The sequence below is a fragment of the Eptesicus fuscus genome, chromosome 1, assembly GCF_027574615.1.
Source record: "Eptesicus fuscus isolate TK198812 chromosome 1, DD_ASM_mEF_20220401, whole genome shotgun sequence".
NCBI classification, from domain to species: Eukaryota; Metazoa; Chordata; class Mammalia; order Chiroptera; family Vespertilionidae; genus Eptesicus; species Eptesicus fuscus.
The window spans coordinates 10191779-10215398 of record NC_072473.1 but is presented as its reverse complement, the minus strand read 5'-3'; the positions used below and the strand labels follow the sequence as shown (position 1 = coordinate 10215398).

Below are 23620 nucleotides of genomic sequence, written 5' to 3'. Positions count from 1 at the left end.
CTCCCCATTCTCCACTACCCCTCTCCACCCAGCCCGCCACTCCTTAGTCCAACTACTGATCTACTTTCAGTCTCTATAGATTTGCCTATTCGGGACATTTCATTTAAATGGAATCATATAACATATGGTCTTTTCTCTGTCACATAGCATATGTTTTTGAGGTTCATCTGTGTGAAGCAGGTACAGATGTTGGATTTACCCATGAATATGCCTGTCGCCTAAAATAGTAACATTTTCACACCAGAAGCAATTTCTTTCATTCTTCTTCATGGGAAAGGGACATTATTTCAACCTACTGTTTTTCTCCCATGTCTTATTCTTGTTTTCAAGTATATTGGAAGCTGGTTACAGTTTTATCATTCATAATGTTATACTTTTCTCCTCGGCTTCATCTGTTTTTATGGGAAGGAAAGCTTTGTATTTAGTGAAATCCAATCAAAGAGACTAGAAGAGTCTTTCCTATGTGCATCCAATACATACTTCTCTTGGGCTTGCAAGGTAAATTAGCTATGCCTTGAATTTCCTTGCTGTGATAACAAGTGTTTCCCTATGGCGTGGTGCTTTGGGCAAAAGGGCAGAATGAACCCGTATTGCATGACTCTAAAATTGGTGAGTGGCAGACATCTCAGATGCTCTAGAGCAAGCATGTCAAACTCAAAGGCTAACATGGGCCAAATAAACAAGGTTTAAGTGTATGTGGACTGCAAAAAAAACAAAAGCTTCCATTTTCATAGAAACGTAGGTTTATTCTGATAGAGACATGCTGAATACAAAGGGCTGAAATAAATGAGTCATCGTTAACATAAAATAATAGAACATTTTAATAAAAATTAATATTTTTTCTTGAACATTAACTTACCAGACACTGAATAACTGCACAAATTAATAAGCGTAATGCAAATAAAGCTATTTTTCTTGTTCTCCGAAAGTGAAATATTTCCTGTTGTGCACACCAAATAAGTCAGTCCAAGACTAATGGCGTGGCCATCAGCTCTAAAATATTCACTGCTGGTATTAGTGGGGAGAAATGGTGCACCTGTGCGTGAGGCATGTAAGGGAAATGAATGCAACACGATGATAGTAATCAGTCATTAGTGAACGTAGTTCGTTATTAATAACTAGTGGCCCGGTGCACGAAATTCATGCATGGGGGGGGCCTCAGCCCAGCTTGCACCCTCTCCAATCTGGGACCCCTCAGGGAATGTCTGACTACCGGTTTAGGCCTGAGGGATCGGGCCTAAACCAGCAGTCAGACATCCCTCTTGCAATCCAGTACTGCTGACTCCTAACCACTCACCTGCCTGCCTGCCTGATCACCCCTAAGCATTCTGCCTGCCAGCCTGCTTACCCCCAACAACGCCCCCGCCCCCCTGCTGGCCTAATCACCCCAACTGCCCCTCCTTGCCAGCCTGATTGCCCCCAACTGCCCCCCCTGCTGCCTGCTTGCCCCCAACTGCCACCCCTGCTGGCCTAATCACCCCCAACTGCCACCCCCTGCCGGCCTGCTCGCCCCCAACTGCCCCCCCCCCCTCTGGCCTGATCACACCCAACTGCCCTCCCCTCCTGGCCTGATCGCCCCTAACCGCCTCTGCTTCGGCCCCGCCACCATGGCTTTGTCAAGAAGGACATCTGGAAGGTCTTCCAGTCTAATTAGCATATTACCCTTTTATTAGTATAGATTATGTATAACAGGATATTGTAAAAATTAAGTTACAAAATTTTTATTAAAACGTTTCTTACATACCGTTATATTGGCTGGGCCACAAAAATATTCGTTGTGGGCCACATGCGGCCCGCAGGCCTCGAGTTTGACATGCTTGCTCTAGTGGAAACTCATAACCTGTGGAGGAATCTCAAAAGCAGTGCCAGTAGGGAGAAAAACACAAAGCCACATAATCTAAATCTTTTATTCTTTTTTTCCTTTAAAGCCTGGCCTGTTTTCTTTTGCTTATTCCAACAATGTAATTTTTTTTATTTACTGACTTTGTTTAGGGACAGAGAAGGAAAAACATCAACTTGTTGTTCCACTTATTTATGCATTCATTGGTTGTTTCTTATATGTGCCCTGACCAGGGATTAAATCCACAACTTTGGCATATCAGGATGATGCTCTAACCAACTGAGCTACCCAACCAGAGCAAAGTTTTGCTTAGCTCCTGCTATTATAAGATATTGTAGTCAAACATGTTTTTGCTTTTGTTCGCCAGCTTTTGTGATTAATCATTTTGGGGACCACAGCAGCCACGTTGCTGCCCCCTTGCTGACAGCTCTTCCTATAAAATGCTTGTTGTCCCTTCTCTCTCTCTGCTCATTTCCATAAGGACCTGGTACCTCAGAACCCCAGACTGCTTTCTGGAGAGGGGAGCTGGAAAAATGGAAAACTCCAGAAATCTACCCAACCTCTGAGTGAACACAGGAAGTGTCTCCAAAACTAGGCTTCCTCTTAGGTCTTTCTCTCTCCACAGGTACACGGTAGCGGGACGCCTTGACCTTTCCTTTTTGTTTTCTGCTTTGTTTCTGCAGGATGTGGAGGCCATGCAGGGCCCACCCCTAGACCAGATATTGCAGGGGCAACGGGACAGGTCCTGAGCTTCATTTGAACTCTGGGTTTTCTCAGTTGCACAGCTGCATAGCCTCTCTTCAGTAACAGACATGGCCTCTGGGCCAAATTGATTTGGTTATTAAGGAGACACTGTCAGTGATCACTCACCTCATATTTGGTCCCCCAAAAGAGGGTCTTGGCACAACTGATGTTTACCCAACTGACAGGGCCTTTCTGCATTTCAGCCATCCCAGCTATTCTTGAAGATGGGGGTGGAGCTGCGTGCCTCCTGGATGAACAGTCCCCAGATAAACTAGGTGCCAATTGCTCATCTACTGTGCAGTTCTTGGGGAGCAGCTGTGGGGAGCAGCTGTGGGAATGAGGCTATGGGTTCATGTACACATTAACTGTGAGGAGCATGGATACTACCAGCTCAGCTGGACTTTCCCCTGAGCTTCAGAACTTTCTAGCCAGCTGCCCACTCAACCTCAACACTTGGGTGTCCCTTTGGCCTCTCAAAGGAAAGATCTCCACCCCATTGCCCCCAAATCTCTGCTCCCCTGGAACCTCCTCCTTCCCCAGTAAATGGTAGCTCTGTTCTCTCAGTCACTCAGGCCTCAGGCAGCTCATTTTTCTTTGCATCCACATCATCTATCAGTAAATCCTATTGCTACTACCTTCCAAAGACAGACACAATCCAGGCATTTCTCATTACCTCCATGCCACCATCTTGGGCCATGCCACCATCATCTCTCCCTGAGATGACGTGCCAAGCACCCACCCACCTCGGGCTGTTCATTCTCTCATTCACTATTTCCCACTCCCCACATTAGACTATAAATTCAATGAGGGCAGGTTTTTCCAATTTTACTTACTTATATCTCCAGCACCTAAAGCTGAGCCTGGAATATAGTAGATGCTCAATGAATATTAATAAATGAATGAATGCTTTGGGACCAGTCATTACCAGCTATCTTTTATATCAATTTCTGTAATTGTACAGGTGCTTAGATACATCTGTGGACAAGAAAGAGGTGGGACACAAAGGCCAGAACAAGTGGTGGATTCTACATGTGGGACAGAAAAAGTCCTCTTCAGAGGGCAGAAAAGTTGGGAGAGGAAGGCATTTGAGGCCAAATGCACGGAGGCAGGAAACAGCCTGGCACATTTGATGAATTGCAGGTAGTACAGAGGGCAAAAGATAAATTTTTATATCTATTTTAAGAATGAGGATATGCAGACATGCAGTCATACAACTAAGACACGTCGGAGGTGGAACTCAGACCATGGCAGAGGGACCCACCAAAGGGTTTGTCAGGAAAGTGACAAAATCAGGTTTGCATTCCATTCTATCAGCAGCATGAAGAATGGATGAGGCAAGTTATCTCTTTAGCAAGGAGAGAATCCAGGGGAGAGAGGACAGAGTCTGAAAGGGGAAGTGACAGTGGGGGTGGAGAGGAAAGAAGTCCCCTAGTAGACACCCGGTGTGGGTGGTTAGGAAAAAGACGTGACTAGGAGGAGTCCCAGGCTTCTGAATGGGGTAATAGGTAGATGGTGGAGCCATTCAGTAGGCTAAGAAATAAAGAACAATCTGAACAAAAGAGATATGAGTTTGGTTTTTTAAAAGAGTTTTTAAAAATATATAACCGACATGCATTTATTTAAGTACAATAGACATATAAAGGAGTCCAGGTAAGTGTACAACTCAATGAATTTTTACCATGAAACACACCCAAGTAACCTGCACTCAGATCAAGTAACAGAACATTATCAGACACCCTTTCTGGCCTTCCTACCTGCCACTCCCTACCCCAAGTGTGGCCAGGACCCTGTGGCTAGTGGCATGGATTACTCTGGCCTGTTTTTGTGCATGCTAACTGGATTCATATGGTATGTTCACGTTAGCACCTGGCTTTACACTCAACATTGTGAGATGCAGCATATCGTGTGTAGATCATCCCTTTTCATTGCAGTACAGTGTTCCACTGTGTGAATCTACCACAGGCATCCATTCTACTCTTGATGGGTATATAAGTGTTTCCAGTTTGGAGTTACTATAAATACCGCTGCTGTGAATAATCTAGTACATGTTTTTGTTTGTTGGAGAACATATGCATGTATTTCTGGTGGGCAAATACTAGTACTTGGGAGTGGAATTGCTGGTTCATAGGGCACATATGCGGTATGACCAGCCTTGGTACAAATTACCAAGCACTTTTTCAAAGAGGTTAGACCAACTTACTAATATACCCTGCTGGCAGCCTATGAGAGTTCGGGTTGCTCCATGACCTTGCCAACACTTGGTTGTAGCCAGTTCTACATAGTAGGAGAAATGCATGTGGAGATGTCCAGTAAGCCATTCAATGCAAGTGTTGGAATCTTGGATTGAGCAACATTGATGGAGGCGGGGATGAAGCAGAGCTCTCAAGAGAGACTGAGGAGGATTATTCAGAATGGTATCAGAAGCTGTAGCTGTAGGACGATGGGAGGGACTGACAGCACCCAATATTGTACCACGAAGACATAAGCTCAGTGTTGGAAAGAGTCCATCGAATGTGAAAGTAAGAAGTCGTTGGTGCCCTAACTGGTTTGGCTCAGTGGATAGAGCGTCGGCCTGCGGACTCAAGGGTCCCAGGTTTGATTCTGATCAAGGGCATGTACCTGAGTTGTGGGCACATCCCCAGTAGGGAGTGTGCAGGAGGCAGCTGATCGATGTTTCTCTCTCATCGATGTTTCTAACTCTCTATTCTCTCCCTTCCTCTCTGTAAAAAATCAATAAAATATATATTTTTTTAAAAAGAAGTCATTGGTGATTTTCTTTGCCAGCACAGGGCTTGGCTCCTGCCAAGATGGTGCTCCCTAACCTTCATTGCTACCTGAGAGGGCCAGTTCTGCCCATAGCGGATAGGCCAAAGAGTCTCTAGAAATGAATAACCAGAGGATGAGGGCTGAGGAGAGATAGCAGTTTAATGATGCAGGTGAGGGGTGGTCCTGAATCTGTCCAGGCTAAAGGATATGCCTCCTTGCCCAGCCGGAGTGGCTCAGTGGTTGAGCATTGACCTATCAACCAGGAAGTCATGGTTCAATTCCCATTCAGGGCACATGCCCGGGTTATGGGCTCAATCCCCAGTGTTTGGCGTGCAGGAGGCAGCTGACCAATGATTCTCTTTCATCATTGATGTTTCTTTCTTTCTCCCTCGCCCTTCCTCTCTGAAATCAATAAAAAGATATTTTTTAAAAAGATATGCTCCTTTGACTCACACTGCATCCTGTGCCTAACCTGGTAGACCATTCACCATGTGCATCATCCTGTGCAGAGAGTGAGGCTTCCATTTTAGAAGGCACCTGGCACAGTGCCAGTCCCACAATGGACACGCAAAAGGGGCTTGTGGAATGGGTAAATATGTATAGAGGCACAACTTGAAGAAGAGTTTTATAATTGTGATGACAAAGATGAGACCATTCCTTTACTCTGTAAAACAATCTGAAAGCATTTTGGGGTAATCAGGTCTGATTTTTAGATAGGAAAGTGATTAAGGAGGGACTTCTATTTCCTGCTGTCTACACTTGGCTTTTGTTTGAGATTTTTATATATAGGTATGTGTTGCTTTTATAATCAGAAAAGAAATGAAGGTGTTTGTTTTGTTGAAAATGAGACGTGGCGCTTTGGTGCTTTAAACCAGTGCTGTATAACAGAATCTTCCGCGGCGATGCAAGTGCTTTGTACTTGTGCTTTCCAGCGCAGTAGCCACTAGTGACACATGGCCAGTCCGGTAAGCACTTGAAATGGGGCCAGTGTGACTGAGGAATTTAATTTTTAATTTTATCCATTTTAGTTAAGTTCAATTCAAATAGCCACCAGAACCAGTGGCTAGGGCATTGGATAGTACAGCTTTGAACAATCAGTTTAAGAAGGGGCTTTAACTTTTATATGACTTCATTTCACTTTTCCATGTAATGTATCATTTTGTTGAATTTCTCTTTCTTTTTTTTAACTTGATTTTTCCTCTTGTCCTCTTGCTCAGCCACGCTGGGATTATCATCTGCTGAGGTATGTTACAGTAAGAAGGCTGGGATTTACATGGATACTGTTTTTGAAGCTTTTCCTAGCCAAAAATAATGGATAGAGCTATGACTTTTTTCAATGTACTTTTAAAGATATTTTTTCTGGTGTGGCAATAACACATTTTATCTGAGCAAGTTCCATGTTTTATTGAATGAGTTCAAATAAACCACGTCTTAATTCAGATGGTGTAATGTTGAATCCAGTACCTTTTAAAACTGGATCCCCAAAAGGGACATCCAGGGGAATGTAAGGAGCCTGACCTTAGACTGAGTCGCCCCAAACCCCTGAAGACAACTATAATGGGGTGAATGTTGCCCCTTTCATGAGTGTGTCTGTGAGATTATTAACTGGTCACCAACAGTGCAGAAACTTGTTTATCTCCAGTGGTCGGCAAACTCATTAGTCAACAGAGCCAAGTATCAACAGTACAACGACTGAAAATTTCTTTTGAGAGCCAAATTTTTTAAACTTAAACTTCTTCTAATACCACTTCTTCAAAATAGACTCGCCCAGGTCGTGGTATTTTGTGGAAGAGCCGCACTCAAGGGGCCAAAGAGCCGCATGTGGCTCGCGAGCCGCAGTTTGCCGACCACTGGTCTAGACTCACAGATGAGCGGCAGCTGTGTGCATTAAGGCTGGAGTAATGATTCAGTTGGGCTGTTGCCGTGTGAAAGCAGCTGTAGACAAGAGTAATGATGAGCACGGTTTTTGAACACAAGCTTTTCCAGTAGTGCTGGCCACAGTTACCTTTGACCCTGACTTTTCTGACACTCTGCCTCTCTGGCTTCCCACAGGATGAGGGTGAGGACCCCTGGTATCACAAAGTGTGCAAGTGCGATTGCCAAGGAGGTGCCAATGCCCTGTGGTCTGCAGGCACCACCTCCTTAGACTGCATACCGGGTGAGTGAGTATCCCCTCTCCTTGGGGCACCAGACCCTTGGGTTGTCCTTGGGAACATCCTGTTTCTCCTTTCTTTCAATCCAGCTGAATTTTAACCCCCTGAATGCCACGCTCTCGATTTTCTCCAGTTGGCCTCTGAGCTTCAAATGTCACATGGCCACTGATCCACTAAACTGACCTGATGTCCTTGTTAAAGATGGGACTGATTGAAAGAGATTAATGGATAATTAATTGAAAATAAATGAATGGTAGGTGGCAGGGAGTTTTGAGAACAGCTTAGGCTTTTGAGCCAGAAAGACCAGAGTTGGAGTCCTGGCTGTGTCACTTATTAACTCTGGGGCTGCCACTTTGCCCTTTTTCTATCAAGTGGAGGCAATGCTTTTATAGGAGAAAAATATGTTTCGTCTTCTCCTGTTGCTAGTGGGAGTGGGATTCTTGGGGTACCGCTGGAAGGAGCATTTCTAGAGGTCCCCACGGGAGGATGAGATATGGTAGAAAACTTTATTTCCATGGAATTATACCCCTTTCCAAAGTCCCATTTCCCTTAGTCCAGTCATAGAAGAAGTTTAGCTGGGGTTTCAGTAGAGCTAAAATCAGAGCCAGTGTCCAGAATTCCTTTCCATGTTGGAGCAGAGTCCAGTTCAGTAATGGACTTACAGTCCATTAGTCCATTTTGGGGGGGGGTCTCCATGGCTGTGGGCCATGTGGGCAAATGCAGGGAAGCAGGAGCAAAAGAGCCCCACAAGCCCAGAGTCACAGGAGTCCCAAGAGAGCCAAGAGGGGGAACTCATTTGTTTAGGACCGTGGTCAGCAAACTGCGGCTCGCGAGCCACATGCGGCTCTTTGGCCTCTTGAGTGTGGCTCTTCCACAAAATACCACGGCTGGGCGAGTCTATTTTGAAGAAGTGGCATTAGAAGAAGTTTAAGTTTAAAAAATTTGGCTCTCAAAGAAATTTCAATCGTTGTACTGTTGATATTTGGCTCTGTTGACTAATGAGTTTGCCGACCACTGGTTTAGCAGATTATGTATCCCAAATCTTCGTGCCCTTGCAGTGGCCACACCCATTCTGGCTGACCATCTCTATCTCCAGGTGTGATTGACAGCAAGCACCTTTGCTAGGCCCTCCAACTTTAGTGGGCATGCATCTATCTTCTCTTTGTTGGACCCTTGGGGAGTGTAAAGTTGCAGCTTCCTGGTGAAGCTGCCCAAATGACATGCCTCTAGTGTCTGGCCTTCCCTTTGCTCCTTTCCTATCTATACTAATAAAAGGGTAATATGCTAATTAGACCAGATAGACCAGGCATCTTCCAGACATCCTTCTGAACAAAGCCGCAGCAGCTGCAAGGGCTGAGGAGGGCGGCTGGCAGTGGCAGCAGCAGCAGGGTGATGGAGGCAGCACCTTCCCCCAATTGGCCTGATTGCCTCCTGTAGAGGGAGGCCAGACTGTGGCTTAAGACATCTCCTGAAGGGTCCCGGACTGTGAGAGGGGGCAGGCCAGGCTGAGGGATTCCCTTCCAATGCTCGAATTTTCATGCATCCGGCCTCTAGTCCTATATAATAAAAGGCTAATATGCAAATTGACCAAACAACAGAACGACCAGTTGCTATGATGCACACTGACCACCAGGGGACATATGCTCAATGCAGGAGCTGCCCCCTAGTGGTCAGTGCACTCCCACAGGGGGAGCACCACTCAACCAGAAGCCGGGCTCACAGCTGGCAAGCGCAGTGGTGGTGGCGGGAGCCTCTCTCACCTCCGTGGCAGTGCTAAGGACCCCTCCGGGGGTCCCGGATTGCGAGAGGGCACAGGCCGGGCTGAGAGACCCCTCCCCCAGTGCATGAATGTTGTGCACTGGGCCTCTAGTTATTAATAACTAGTTAATTACAATGGTATCAATGCTACTATGCCTGGGTAGCCATTGCTCACCAAACAGCCATGTACTTCCCCATATTCCAGCCTCCCCTCCCCCCCACAATCAGTGGCTTCATATTAGCACTTCCCGCCCAAGTGAGCAGTGTCCTTCCAAAGTGAGGCATTTAAGGGCTGCTGGTCCTCAACTCTCCAGCTCTCCATCTTCCTGCTTGAGAAAATGGCTTGTCCCTCAGCCTGAGTGCCTAGGAAATTCTGTGGAGCAGAACCCCTGCCCACCCACAATGGCTCAGGCACCTGAGTGAAAAATAAATCTTTGTTGTATTAACCCTCTGATATTTCTGGATGGTTTGTTCTGCAGCATAACATGACCTTTCCTGACTAATGTGAATGCCTACCTTCCCCTAAGGCAGGGGCCAGCAAACTTTGTGAGTAAAGGGCCAGACAATAAGTATTTACAGCTTTGTGGGTCATGCTTTCTCAACTCCTCAATCCTGCCATGGTTGCTCATAAAGAATCCATAGACAGCATGTCAATGCATGTGCATGGCTGTGTGCCAATAAAACTTTATTTACAAATCAGGCAGTGCACACTATTTGGCCCAAGGGCCACAGTTTGTGGACCCCTGCTCCAAGAAGTTGTTATGAGGAATAACTCGGATGAGGCATTAAAGCACGTTGTGCTGTCCTTGGCAAATTGGTGCTCCTTTTCTTCCTGCCTTCCAAGAGCTCACACTCTGGCTGAGGAGGCCCGCAAATAGTTGCAATGCTCAGTCCTTTCTAGGCTCAGAGCTTCTTTAGTATGAAACTGTCCTTGCCACCCTTCTCCAGGGTTACAGAGCGCCTGTAACGTCATCTACTTTACATAATCGTCTAATAATAGCTCCGGGAGAGACAGGTTTGTGTGTATGCCTGTGAGCTTCTCTTCATTATTTCATTAAATTTGCATTAAAATAGCAAATTGTGGGGGAGAGAAGGAGGGAGTCTACAATGGCTTTTACTGCCACCGGTTTCCTATTTACCAAGTCTTACAAGGGAACAGTGGGGTCCCTATAGTGAGGAAAGCATGATGGGCTGTTTAGTTCAGTGGGCTTCTCCCACTGGACCGGAGCTCCTGTAGCCATTATGTGTTGGTATGATCTTCCCAGTCAATATTGATGCACCCTCATTAATAATCCGCCCCTTTTTATCACATGCCTATTACGTGCCAGATACTGATGGCGAGACAAAAATGAAGGCATTGTCTCCACCCTGGAGGAGTTTACCATTTAGTGAAAACAAATGTTCTCTTCACTAGACAGGAGGCTACTGGAATTCCATTCCAAGGAAGTTCTTTCTAAGAAATTGAAAAGAGATTATTTATGCAGATTGGATTCATTGACCTAATCAACTGTGAAAGGGCCTTGTGTTTGAGGAATGTGAAGACAATCGGGTCCCCAAAGCTATCTCCCCTACACAGTCATGTACTGGAGGTTCTGAAATCAGAAATTCTTTAGCTTACCTATTCTTTCTTTCCCCATTGTTTTTTTGTTTGTTTTTATAACAACACATATATTTCCAAGAAAGAAAACACACAACCTTGGTGTTAAATGGTTGATTCGTTGGTGTTAATTAGCTTTTCCATGAGAGATATGATTCAGGGCAGCAGGACTAGAAGCTTCCAGAAGTCAGTTGCCCACAGCGCCTCAGATCCTTATTAGGACTTCGGTAATGATGTTGGTGTCCCTGGCCTCTGTGATTCAAGGCTTTCTGCGTACTCTGATTTAGGGAGGAAGAAGCGCCTAGAAAGCACAGGAGGACAGGAAGGTCATTCATAGCTGCCAAAAAGGAGCTCCCAGGTGCACCCTGGTTCTTACTGCCCAGGGGTCCCACCCATAGAGCAGAAGGCTGAGTGCATTGTGGCCTCCTAATTTTCATCTTAACACTACTAAAAATACTCACAGGTCTGTCATTTCCACAATTGAGTCAAGATTACTTGGACACTCTGAGATGCAGGAATAGGGTAGGGAAGGTATCAGAGTATAAGAAATCCAATGACTCGATGCTTTACTGGTATTCCAGATCCAGATTCTATATTTCTATATCATATTCAAATTTATATTCTATTCTTCTGTAAATATTATTTTATATTCTACTACATTGTCATAAATATTTAAGTCTAATACCCATGCATAATAATATTCACATCTTTCTTGACAAGAATGTCCCTCAACTCCCTTTGTGTCCCTTTAGGTTAACATCTTTTATAAGCATGTCTGGCCTGAATGCCTACAGATTGAGAAATTATCTACTCAATAAGAAAAGCTAGTATGTTAAATATCCATAGTCTGGATTAGCAGCATAATGTGAATATGCCTTTATCCATCTAAGTATCACATCAGTGCTCACAAGAGCCACTTGTGCCACAAACTATTTGTTTTCTCCTTAAGAGTAAAATGAGTATAGACATAGGCCAGTGGGATGTCTCTGGGTCAGTTAATTTCTACTTTCTCCCTGAGCTCACTGCTTCCTGTTTCTGCAATTTTCTCTGCTTATCCCCAGTGGCTGCCCAAGAGGGGGGTGATGATGTTTGTTCATCCATCCATCCTTCATCCATCCATCTGATCAACATCTATGCAGTACCTGCATGTGCAGGCATTCTGCAGGGCTCAGAGGATAGAATGGTGAGAAAGACTGACTGGGCTGCTGCTGATTAAATAATCACAAGAAGAGAGACAAGTGACAGGTGTAGAGTGCCTGGGAGTACCTGGAATCCTTTACCTAGCTCAGGGTGGGCAGAAATCTGAAGGATGAGTAGAGGTAAAGGGGGGAAAAGAGGGGCCAGGACTGTCATAGGCAGAGGGAACAGTCTCAAGGGAAGGCCTCCAGGCCTGCATGAGGACCTGAAGGCAGCTCAGCCAGGACCATGGAAGGAGGAGGAGGAGGGAAAAGGAGTCAGGAAAAATAATAAAGAAACTGTATTACAGTTCACTCCACAGCACACAGAGCACAAAGAATGTTACAGTTTCTATTTTACCAAATTCACATAATCCTAGTTTGAGTCCCCTCTTGTCATGGCCTGTGAAGAGTCTAAAGAAATGATTGTAGAAGGTCCTTTATCTCCCCTTTGGACTACATGAACTCATACCATGGGCTTGCAAGGGCTGCCTGGGGCAGGGCCTGGGTCCAGGCTATGTAGTAGGCTCTCTGCCCAGCCTACAGCCCCATTCCAAGGTCAACAGCTTCCCCTCTGAACCAAACTCAGTCCTGGGAACCTTTCCAAGTTTCCTGAAGGTATCCAGAGCTCAGGGCTCCCAGACTCCATCCCTGGTCCAGCCTCATCAGAGGCACCATTTCCTGGCTAAACTCAGGCCCTTACCATGAGCCCCCCGACCTGACCCAACTTAGCAAGAGTCAAAGCCCAGAGCCCCTGGCCATCTCCTCCTCTGGGAAAATCAGCTGATTCCTTTTGAGGCCTAGACCTTCCAAATCTATAAGCCTGTGAGATGCTATGTTGCCAACAGGCTTCTTTCTCAAGTCACGCGCGCGCGCGCACACACACACACACACACACACACACACACACACAGATGTGCACATTGCTTATTCCATCCTGGGGCAAGGAGAGCCCAAACCTTTAGAAACATGAAGCTGGCCTCTTTCTTAGAGATGATGGGAGCAGGACAGCATGGGATATAGGGCGGGCTGTTAGATTTCTTCCCTAGAGACTCTTCATCAGAAAAACATGCCAAACTCAAGAAGACATGACTATAGTCTCACAATTTCACCCTATCCTACCAATATGAGCTGCTGCTTTTTGACCTGGCACTATGGGCTTTATACTTTACAAACGATATTTCACATAACCCCACAGCAACTTTGTGGAGGCTGGTTCTACTGTTGTGTTCCTTTCATAGACAAGGAATCTGAAGTAGAGACATTAAGCAGCTTGCCTAAACTCACAGAGGGAGAGTAGGATTCAATTCCATGTTGCATTGGCTCTATACCAGCAATCTTGACTTTGGCTGCCCATTACAATGACCTGTACTTTTACCCCATGCCCAGGTCCTTCCCCAGACCAATGACATCAGACTCTCTGGGGGTCTGGCCCAAACACCAGCACTTCTGCAACTCCCCAGGTAAATCGCAGGCTGAGACCCATCAGAGAGTCTTTGCTCTGTGCCCTGGGCCAAACCACCCAGTTTGTGTGTAGCAGCTGGGTAGTTGGAGGCACCAAAGCCTGAGACAGGAGCACTGGACAGGGCCAGGCTTGAGGCTTGCATGCTGAAGGGCTCAGTTTTGGCTATGAAGTATCTTTGGGTCACACAGATGGAACTATTCACCTGGAAAATACTCATAGGGCCTGGAAGTCAGGCTTTGGCTCCCACATGCCTGCTGAAACCATGGGAATGGTGAGATCATCACTTCCCCTGGAGAGTGTGGGCAAGATCCATGTCTGGACAAGTCTTCACAGGCCTCCAAGGCCATTGCTCCTGGCCAGGTCCCTGCATGTCTACAGCCCACACTCTTAACTGTTCGATGGGTAATTGGGAAGAAATGGCAAGAGATATGAGGGGAAACAGAGAAAGATCGAAATGCTAAGAATAAAGTTCTTGGAGAGGTGGCAATGGCTTTTTTTCCCCCCTCTGCTTCCTCCTTCCAAGTTGGTGGCCCTGGAGTAAGAAAAGGGAGGTTCTGGATATAGGGGAGTTAGAGATATCCACAGTTAGAATTTAAGTAACCACCAAGGCCCAACTGAAAGCCAGCGTTCTGACACTGGAGCCTTGTCCCTCTATCTGGTGGCCCAAGTTTGTCTTCCAGGTCAGAGGCGGGTAGAGGAGGTAGAGGAGCCCTCAAAGCCATGGGCACTAGGCCCATGAATCCACCAGCCAACAAAATGCCTTCTGTGGTAGGCTAAGGCTTCCACAGTGCACTTGGATAGTGTGCTTGTTAAAAATTGGCCACTCTGGGAGTGAAATCCTGGAAACTGCATTCTTAAGAAGCTCCCTTGATGATTTGGCCACATAAGGCATGTGCGTGTAGCCCATAAAGCGTTCCTGTTCCCTCTCCCAGGAATTGACATTTTAATAGGCCCCTGAAGCCTTGGGTTTTTGATCAACTACAAATGCTATACCTTCACCCGCAGCCCCACTGAGCTGCAGCTACTGGTGGAAGTTGGACCTATTTTTTTTTTTGGTGCATTGGGTAGAAAGGCTCATACCCCCAACCCCAACCCCAGGGAGTCTGAAGCTTTTTCATGCTTCATTCAGTTTCACTGACTTGTGAAAATGAGTCTCTAGAAAGAACTTGCTCTCATTTTACTGTGTAAGGTGATGACACCCCAGTAAATATATTCAGCTCTTCAATATAAACCCAAACTTACACATGAAAAAAATAATTTGATTTACCTTACTTGAAGTTTATCACTCACAAGCAGAAAACTAGGAGAATGTATTTGCATAAGCTGATTTATTTCCTACTAGTGACCCGGTGCATGGATTTGTGCACATTGAAAGGAAATTAATTAGAAGGTGGCCTGCGGGGCCGGACTGGGCGAGACAGGCTGGATACGTCCTGGAGCCAACCACCTGCGGTCCCTTCCCGCCTGCCACACCTGGGGCAGCACTGGGGCTCGAAGGGTGTCTGCAGAGTGAGCGGGGGTCCCTCTGGCAGTTGGGGTCTCTTGGCCTGGCCTGTGGGGATCAGGCTGAAACCAGCTCTCCGACATCCCCCAAGGGGTCCCAGAGTGTGAGAGGGCACTCTGCAAAGTTGCTGTGTACAGGATGTGGAACACAAACGCAAGTGTGCAGTAATCCAGATTTGGGGCTGACAGTGCCCCAGCAACAACATAACTCACAGCCAAAGGTGGAATTGCGAGGCCCTGTGAGGAATCAGACTCCCTCCTCTCTGGTTCCGGGGTGCATCACCCAAGAACCACCACTGTCAAGTCACCACAGCTCAGCAGCTCTTGCATTGAGCATCTACCCCCTGGTGGTCAGTGCATGTCATACCTACCAGCTGGTTGGAAGGTTGCTTAGCCTTTTATATATACTAGAGGCCCAGTGCACAAAATTCGTGCATGGGGGTGTGTGTCCCTCAGTCCAGCCTGAACCCTCTCCAATCTGGGACCCCTCAAGGGACCCCAGTCAGACATCCCTCTCACAATCCAGGACTGCTGGCTCCCAACTGCTCGCCTGCCTGCCTGCCTGATTGCCCCTAACTGCTTCTGCCTGCCAGCCTGATCATCCCCTAACCACTCCCCTGCCAGCCTGATCAACGCCTAACTGCTCCCCTGCCGGCCTGATTGCCCCTAAATGCCCTCCCCTGCTAGCCTGGTCACCCCTAACTGCCCTCCCCTTTAGGCCTGGTCCCCCCAAACTGCCCTCCCCTGCAGGCCTGGTCCCCCCAAACTGTCCTCCCCTGCAGGCCTGATTGCCCCCAACTGCCCTCCCCTGCAGGCCTGGTCCCTCCCAACTGCCCTCCCCTGCTGGCCATCTTGTGGTGGCCATCTTGTGTCCACATGGGGGCAGCCATCTTTGACCACATGGGGGTGGCCATCTTGTGTGTTGGAGTGACAGTTAATTTGCATATTACCTCTTTATTTATAGATAGATAGATAGATAGATAGATAGATAGATAGATAGATAGGAATTCAGTAGAAACTAGGTTTGGTTATAAATAAGAGCCCCCCTAAATAGTGGGTTATTGAATTAGCTTTGTTTTGACTGACATGGTAAAAAGAGGAGGAGTAGGGTTTTGCTTAAGTATATCAGGGCTGAGGTCTCTGCCATTCCCTTGGCCTTATCCCCATGGTGCAAGATGGCTACTGTTGTACCAGCCATTAAGTCTTGCTTCTAGGCAACAGTTAGAAGGGGCAAGCAAAACCTGAACAGAAATCCCCAGCAAACATCCTTTCATATCTCACTGATCAGAAATTGTATCACATGACTTCTAACTGCAAGAAAGTCTGGGAAAGATTGTTTTTGCAGCTGGCTACATTGCTGTCCCCAACAAAATAGGGTTCTTTAGTGAAAAAGAAGGGGAGAATGGATACTTGTATGGCAATTGGCAGTCTCTGACCAGGTAAACCAACACTAAATGTGAGAGGAAATACATGAGAAGCAGCAGATAATTAACATATAAGAACGAGCTTTGGCTATTCTTATTTGAGAAAAGCAGTTCCTTCCTACTGTTCTTTATTCGAAAGTCACTCAAGCACATTTCACCTTCCCCCCCACCCCTCATTAGACTAGTGAGACAACTGCAATTTACAAGGAGGAACTCAGTCTCAATATATAATTGCCTTCCTGCCTCTCACCATTGTTTTTTTCCTAATAATTGCCACCACATGTTGCCCAAGGACAATTAGAGTCCCTGATGTCATCATACAGGATGGCTGATGTATTAATGAGGAAAACAAAGAGTATGGCATTTAAGTATGACATTTCGCTGCAAACCTCTTGGTTTTTAAGTCTGTTTGTGAAGGAGGTGAACTATTTCTCAAAACTACCCCCAACCACTGCCATGCTTTTACGAATGTCCTGAATCTCTATAGCAATTCCTTTACTTCATCTTCAGACGGGATGGTTTGATTTGTCATTTTGGTCTGTCGTGTTTGTTGAGTATTGTGATGCAATCTGAGTGTTTTGATGTGCATTGTTTTTCCTTTCCCAGAATGCCCCTATCATAAACCCCTGGGTTTCGAGTCAGGGGAGGTTACACCAGACCAGATCACCTGCTCCAACCCGGAGCAGTACATGGGTTGGTATTCGTCATGGACTGCCAACAAGGCCCGGCTCAACAGTCAAGGCTTTGGGTAAGCAGGCCTGGCAGCTCAGCTGATTTTTTTTTCATGTGATTTGAAAAAGTAGGTCTCTGTAATAAATGAGTGAAACAAAATGCATTTAGTTATTCAATAAACATTGATTGAATGCCTTCCATGTGCCAAGGACTGTGGATAGAGCACTGAACAAGGTGGATGAGTCCTGGCCTTTAAGCACACAATTTAGAGGGGGACAAGGATTCTAAGCACATAATCACACAAGTGATCACTTAGTGTGATGAGTGCTGTGGAGGAGACAGAGGAGAAACACCTGGTCCATTTGAAGCACCAGGGAAGAGCTCTCTAAGGGAAATATATTTAACCTGTGACTTCTAGTTGGCCAGGTGAAGGGCTGGGCATAGGATACAGCAGGTGTAAAGGCCATCAGTAAAGACCACTTAAGGGCATGGATAGGGACCGCAAAGAAGGCCAGCAAGGTTAGAGCACAGGTAAGGCAAAGTTGGAGAGGCATACAGAAATCAGATCACGCAGGTCCTTTTAAGTCATGCTAAAGAGTGTGGTCCTCACTTTAGGGATAAATGGGAGGATCCGGAATGTGCATTAGTTAGAATGCAGGTTTGTGCTGCTGTAACAAAGAGCCCCAAAGTACAGAGACTTAGTGTAGAGGTGTGTCTCCTGCTCATCTAAAAGTTTCATTAGGCGGCCTAGGGTTCTTATGGCAGCTGGGTGCTATCAGGGGTCCAGATTCTTTCTACCTTGTTGTTCTGTCATCCTTAACATGAAGCTTCCCATCTTGGATGCTAGCTCCTCTAGCTTCCACTGTCACATCCACATTCTAGTCAACAGAGAGAAAAGGAGAACAGAGCACACACACTTTTCCTTTAAGGATTCAGACAACCCTATTGGCCACTTCTGCCCATATCCCATTGACCAAAATTTAGTCTGATGGCCCAGCTAGCTTCAAGGAATACTAAGAAATGTGATCTTTGTTTGGTGGCCATTTGCCCAGATAAAACTCAGGGGTTCTATTACCAAAGGGAGATGGGAAGAGGCTATTGGGAGACAATAAGCAGACTCAGAGAAATTTAAAGTTGAGGAGCATCACAATCAAATTTGTGTTAAGAAAAAAATCTTCTGCCCGGCCGGTGTGGCTCAGTGGTTGAGCATTGAACTATGAACGAGGAGGACACGGTTCAATTCCTGGTCAGGGCACAAGCCTAGGTTGCAGGCTTGATCTCCAGTGTGGGAGGTGGCTGATCAATGATTCTCTCTCATCATTGATGTTTCTATCTCTCCATCTCCCTTACTCTCTGAAATAAATAAAATATATATTTTTAAAAAAGAAAAGAAAAAATCTTCTGGCTCCTGTGGGGAGAGCTGTGTAGTTGGGGACAAGGTTAATCCAGGGAGACTAATGAAGCTATGGTGGCAGTCCAGGCAACAATTGAGGGCTAGTGTGGTAGCAGGGAAATGGAGAGAAGTAAATGACTGACAAACACTTGGAGATGGAGCCGATAGATGGATTGGCTGTTTAAGGTGACAGAGAGGAAGGGGTCAAGGATGGCTCTCAGGTTGCTGGCATGAAGACCTGGAAAGACAGGGCTTGCATTCAGAGAGATGTGTAGCATTGAAGGAGGGGTTCGGGTGGGGATAATTCATAACTCACTTTTGAACTTGTTTCATTTGAGATGCTCTGGCATCTGGGAGAGGTTGACTAGCTAGCAATTGATTCTCAGGATTTGGAATTTAGAAAAGGTTTGGGGTGGAAGTAGAAAGTCAGAGCCACCTGAGGAGCAAGTCTGGAATTAGAAGAGAAAGCAACCGAGGACTGAGTTCTGAGAAGCTAATTAATACGCAATAAAAAGCAGGGGAGCTATAGGTTTCCACAATTTATGAGGGATAAAGCTAAAAAAACAAATCAGTTCCTCAAGGTTGGTTAGCTTGTAACTGTCAAAAGCCCTCCCAGAGCCACTCATCTCACTGTTCTCCACACGGTAGACACTCCCTGAAAGCCACGCATGATAGCACATGAAGGAGATGCAGATATGTATGAAGAGAGTGATGAGTGATATTAAAGAAAAACAAAAGATTCATGGTGAAAGAAACATCAGGAGAGACTAATGAAAAGGGAAGGGGGCTGATGGGTGCAATAACCATGCATTGAAGAAAGACATGCTCAACCACGCCCCAAAGGTAATTTCAGCTCCATTTGAAGGCATTTATTTGACAAATTAGTTGAATCTGACAATTTTCACTTGGGTGGTAGAGGCGCAGGGAGAAAGAGGATGTCACAGAGGCTGGGCACGTCTTGGAGACAAGCCTCTGGGTGCTTCACAGATTGTAGCTCAACCCAAGCTTAGCGGGGGAGGGGGGCTCTTCAGGTGCTGGCATCCCCTCAATAGTCGGCATTTCCAGGCTCTTTGGAGGCACTCTCAGGGAAAGCTCCTGCTGATTCTGTGTCCCTGGCAGGTGTGCCTGGCTCTCCAAGTTCCAGGACAGCAGCCAGTGGTTACAGATAGATCTGAAGGAGGTCAAGGTGATTTCAGGGATCCTCACCCAGGGTCGTTGTGACATCGATGAGTGGATGACCAAATACAGTGTGCAGTACAGGACCGATGAGAGCCTGAACTGGATTTACTATAAGGACCAGACCGGAAACAACAGGGTAAGTCAGGCCTACCCCAAATCACCTTAGCTCACACTCTCTGGGACTCTCTTCTTTGCTGTATCCCTGTGTTCCTGTCGCCGCCCTCTGTCAGGGCACTGACCCCAAGGCAGTTGTCTTTCTCGTTATATCCCTGGTGCCTAGTAGATTGTCTGCAAATTAGTGTCACTCTTGCATGCAGAAGAAATCTTTGTCTGAATTCTCATATCAGCATATAGTTGCTTGAATAATCAAAGCCAACTATCTGCACTATTCCAAACTCATTGGATTGCTGAATACTTTGCTACATAGGTCTGACATGATCTATTACTGATGCAGGTAGGTCCTGGTCCATTGATGTAGATATGGCTCTTCCTTAGTACTGATTGAGACCTACAGCTGGGAAGTTCTGGACAACCCAGCAAGTTAGCCACTAAACTATAGAAATGTTTAAAACGACCCCAGCAGTGCAGACACAGAGGTCCTTAAACTTTTATATGCCACTAACCACTGAGCAACAAGACCCAACTCTTGTTCATCATAGACTGAACACAACTCTCTACCTATATCTATCTATCTATAATGTATATTTATGATGAACTAAAAATTTACTAGCTATTTGGAAATATTAACTGCCCTTTCACCTGTGAGGACTTCCCCCAGTTAATTTGGACATTTAACCACATTAAGTAGACATGTGCAGCTGAAAATCAGAAGGCTTTGTACTCTCTGATGCCAATTTGTATAGCAAGAACATTCATGGGCTGAGATTTTAAGGAGTTTGAACAATAGGTAAAATCAGCTTGATACTTGGGGACATTTTGTTCCATTTTTGTCCTTATTGGCTTTTCACAAAGATATGGGAATTCTTTTCAAGCACTGTGCTTCTGAAGGCCTTGAGGTTCTTTGCAAAGTGCCTGCTGGGCACCTGTGCAATCTGGAAGAGCCTGTTCCATCCTCCCTCTTCACCTGGCTGCTGCTTTGAATAGGTTCAAGGGCACAAACAGGGTAGAGAAGGGGGTGTGGGGCATTATTATTGGGAAGAAAGGTAAGATCATGGCATATGAGGCCCTTCTTGTTTTGTGGATGGATGAGGTCCATTTTTTCTGAAGATAATACCAGAAGGGAATGAAATGTTCTGGTGATGTCGGGCAGAACACTATGACTCTGAAAAGATTGAAAAGAATGATTTCTTTGGAAATACAGCCAAACATCCACTGCACCTTTTATGCTTCACCCACTGCATCATGCCATGTCTCTATTATCTGGGCCCTGCCCTCCTCCTTGCAAATCTTCCTTCTAGTTTGTTTTTTTCTTTTAAAAAACATTCCCAAGTGTAGAAAGTCCTTGCTATTTGTATCGATGTAGAGACTCGCCATTAAGCTTTAGCTCATGACTCACGACTGCAGAGCCAGCTCACAAGTTTTTACTTGAGCTCCACTTTGGATACCTTTGGAACATGGGAACATTCCTCTTGTGTGATGTGGTCATTTTCAAAATTCTTGTCAAAATGCAAAGAATTAAAATGCAAAGTCAAGAGGCAATTTTTAAAATAAGCGCCATCCAAACGAACTCTGTGCGATGATGGAAATGTTAATATCTGCACTGTCCAATATGACCGCCACTAACCATATCAGCTATGGAGCACTTGAATTGCGCATGGGTGCTGTGATTGATGAAGTGAATTGCTATCTAATTTGAAGTCCTTTACATTTATTTTATTTTTTAAAAATATATTTTATGATTTTTTACAGAGAGGAAGAGAGAGGGATAGAGAGTGAGAAACATCCATGAAAGAGAAACATTGATCAGCTGCCTCCTGCACACTCCCTACTGGGGATATGCCCGCAACCAAGGTACATGCCCTTGACCGGAATCGAACCTGGGACCCTTCAGTCCGCAGGCTGATGCTCCATCCACTGAGCCACACCGGCTAGGGCTGAAGTCCTTTACATTTAAATAGCCACATGTAGCTACTGGCTACCATACTGGACAGTGCAGTTCTAGATGTCTCCAGACTCAGAGAGGTCTGGAGTGTATAGGTGCCAACAACCAGTCAAGATCAGATTTTGTGGGGCATCTGCAAATTCTCTGTACTTCAAGCACTTTCTGAGATTTTCCAGTTACAAATTGGGGCCAGCTCCAGACAGGAATCAGTCTTCCTTTTCCCTCCCTGGCTGTGACGGAGACAGGATTTCACCCCTTTCTTTAGGTCTTCTATGGAAACTCGGACAGAACTTCCACAGTCCAGAACCTGCTGCGGCCGCCCATCGTTTCCCGCTTCATCCGGCTGATCCCGCTGGGCTGGCACGTCCGCATCGCCATCCGGATGGAGCTGCTGGAGTGTGCCAGCAAGTGTGGCTGACTCCTGCGAGCTGGGCGCCTGCGGGGGTGGGGGGCGCAGAGTGGCCCACAGAGACCCTCACACCCCTGTGACAAGCGAGGTGGCATTTTACAAGCTCTTTTCAATGCAGAGCTGGGTAGAGAATGTTTCTTTCTTTCCAGTTTTTAAGATATAGTTTCCAATTTGAATGAGGAAAAAACAAATAAACATATTCCCCACTCAGGGCCAAAGAAAATAAGGACAAAGAAAATGTCTCTAAAAACAATTTTCATACAAGAGCCTAAGTAGCAGGGGTAATTGGATGCTGTTTTTTGTTTTGTTTTGTCACAGCAACACTGGGAAAGGTGGAGTCCCAAGGGAACACAGAGCAGCCCTGAGCATTTGAAATTTCTTTTGCTTTATTCAAAACAGGAACATAATGTTTCATGAAGCCTGGCTTTTAATGCAAAGGAGGAGCAAGCGTGCGCTTTCTCTTAAGTTTTCATTAAATCATGACCATTGAGGACTGTAGAGCTCCGGGGACACAGAGTGAAAGGTTTCAGGGTGACCGGGCGGTGCAGATGAGTCCAGTGGGTGTGAGCCCGTGCCCCAGTTTCCTGAGAGCCATACACGACCAAAGGCCCCAGGCAGAAGGGCTTCAGCTGCTGAGCTTTTACCCCCATGTTCACCGGGATTGTGGGGGGGGGGAGGGGTTCCAGAGCTCCCATTACATACAGCCCATTCAGGCTGCACATGTAAGTATTTAGGAACCCCAAATGACCAGAACACACCAGAATTTCCCCTTTATCTAGGGCTGCTGTTTTTATTTTTATTTTTTTAAAATATATTTTATTGATTTTTTTACAGAGAGGAAGAGAGAGTGAGAAACATCCATGAGAGAGAAACATCGATCAGCTGCCTCTTGTACAACCCCCTACTGGGGATGCGCCCGAAACCAAGGTACATGCCCTTGACCAGAATCGAACCTGGGACCTTTCAGTCCGCAGGCCGAAGCTCTATCCACTGAGCCAAACCGGTTTCGGCTAGGGATGCTGTTTTTAACAAGCTTAACACTTTGAAAACAGGTGGCCCAGGAGCTATCTCTGGCTACGTGGGGGAGGCCCATTAGCTGAGCCCATTACCTCTGTAGGAAGCAGTCAGAACCTATGTCCTAAGAATGGAGATGTGGCTACACCCCTGGTGAGCCCACCTTCCAAGTTCTGCCCGCTTGCCTTGCAACACAAACCTGCCTGTTCCTGACTGCAACCTCCTTGGGAGGGAATGGGCGTGGCCTTCTCCTCCTGGAGCAGCTCATTAAGCAGGGAATTTGGGGAACAACAGTCTAAGTCCCCCTTGTCATTTATAGCTCAGCCTGAGTTTTTGGGTTCTTCCCTGGGAAAAGCTACTAATGACATGGCAGGTGGGCAGGAGAGGACTTGAAAGGAGGAGATGAGAGGGGGTGGAATCAGAGAATGGGGCCCTTCAACGAGACTGGGGAACCTGACTATCCTGG

At 46.2% G+C, this 23620-nt stretch overlaps 1 protein-coding gene across 1 annotated transcript; it reads left to right on the top strand.

Annotated features, from left to right (window-relative positions):
• The first annotated feature begins 4995 nt into the window (after positions 1 to 4995).
• RS1 (retinoschisin 1) lies at positions 4996 to 22149 on the top strand. Its single transcript, XM_054714864.1, has 7 exons — positions 4996 to 5103; positions 6163 to 6265; positions 6568 to 6593; positions 7403 to 7508; positions 17032 to 17173; positions 19610 to 19805; positions 21997 to 22149. Exons 1-7 carry the CDS (start codon positions 4996 to 4998, stop codon positions 22147 to 22149), a joined length of 834 nt encoding a protein of 277 aa, XP_054570839.1.
• Positions 22150 to 23620: the final 1471 nt, after the last annotated feature.

Bases quoted from the DNA above. Each gene is read 5' to 3' on its own strand.
- RS1 (XM_054714864.1), top strand. From the start codon at position 4,996: ATGGTATCAGAAGCTGTAGCTGTAGGACGATGGGAGGGACTGACAGCA. The intron at 7,509-17,031 runs GTGAGTGAGTAT...TTCCTTTCCCAG, and splicing joins CTCCTTAGACTGCATACCGG to AATGCCCCTATCATAAACCC. The intron at 17,174-19,609 runs GTAAGCAGGCCT...TGTCCCTGGCAG, and splicing joins CTCAACAGTCAAGGCTTTGG to GTGTGCCTGGCTCTCCAAGT.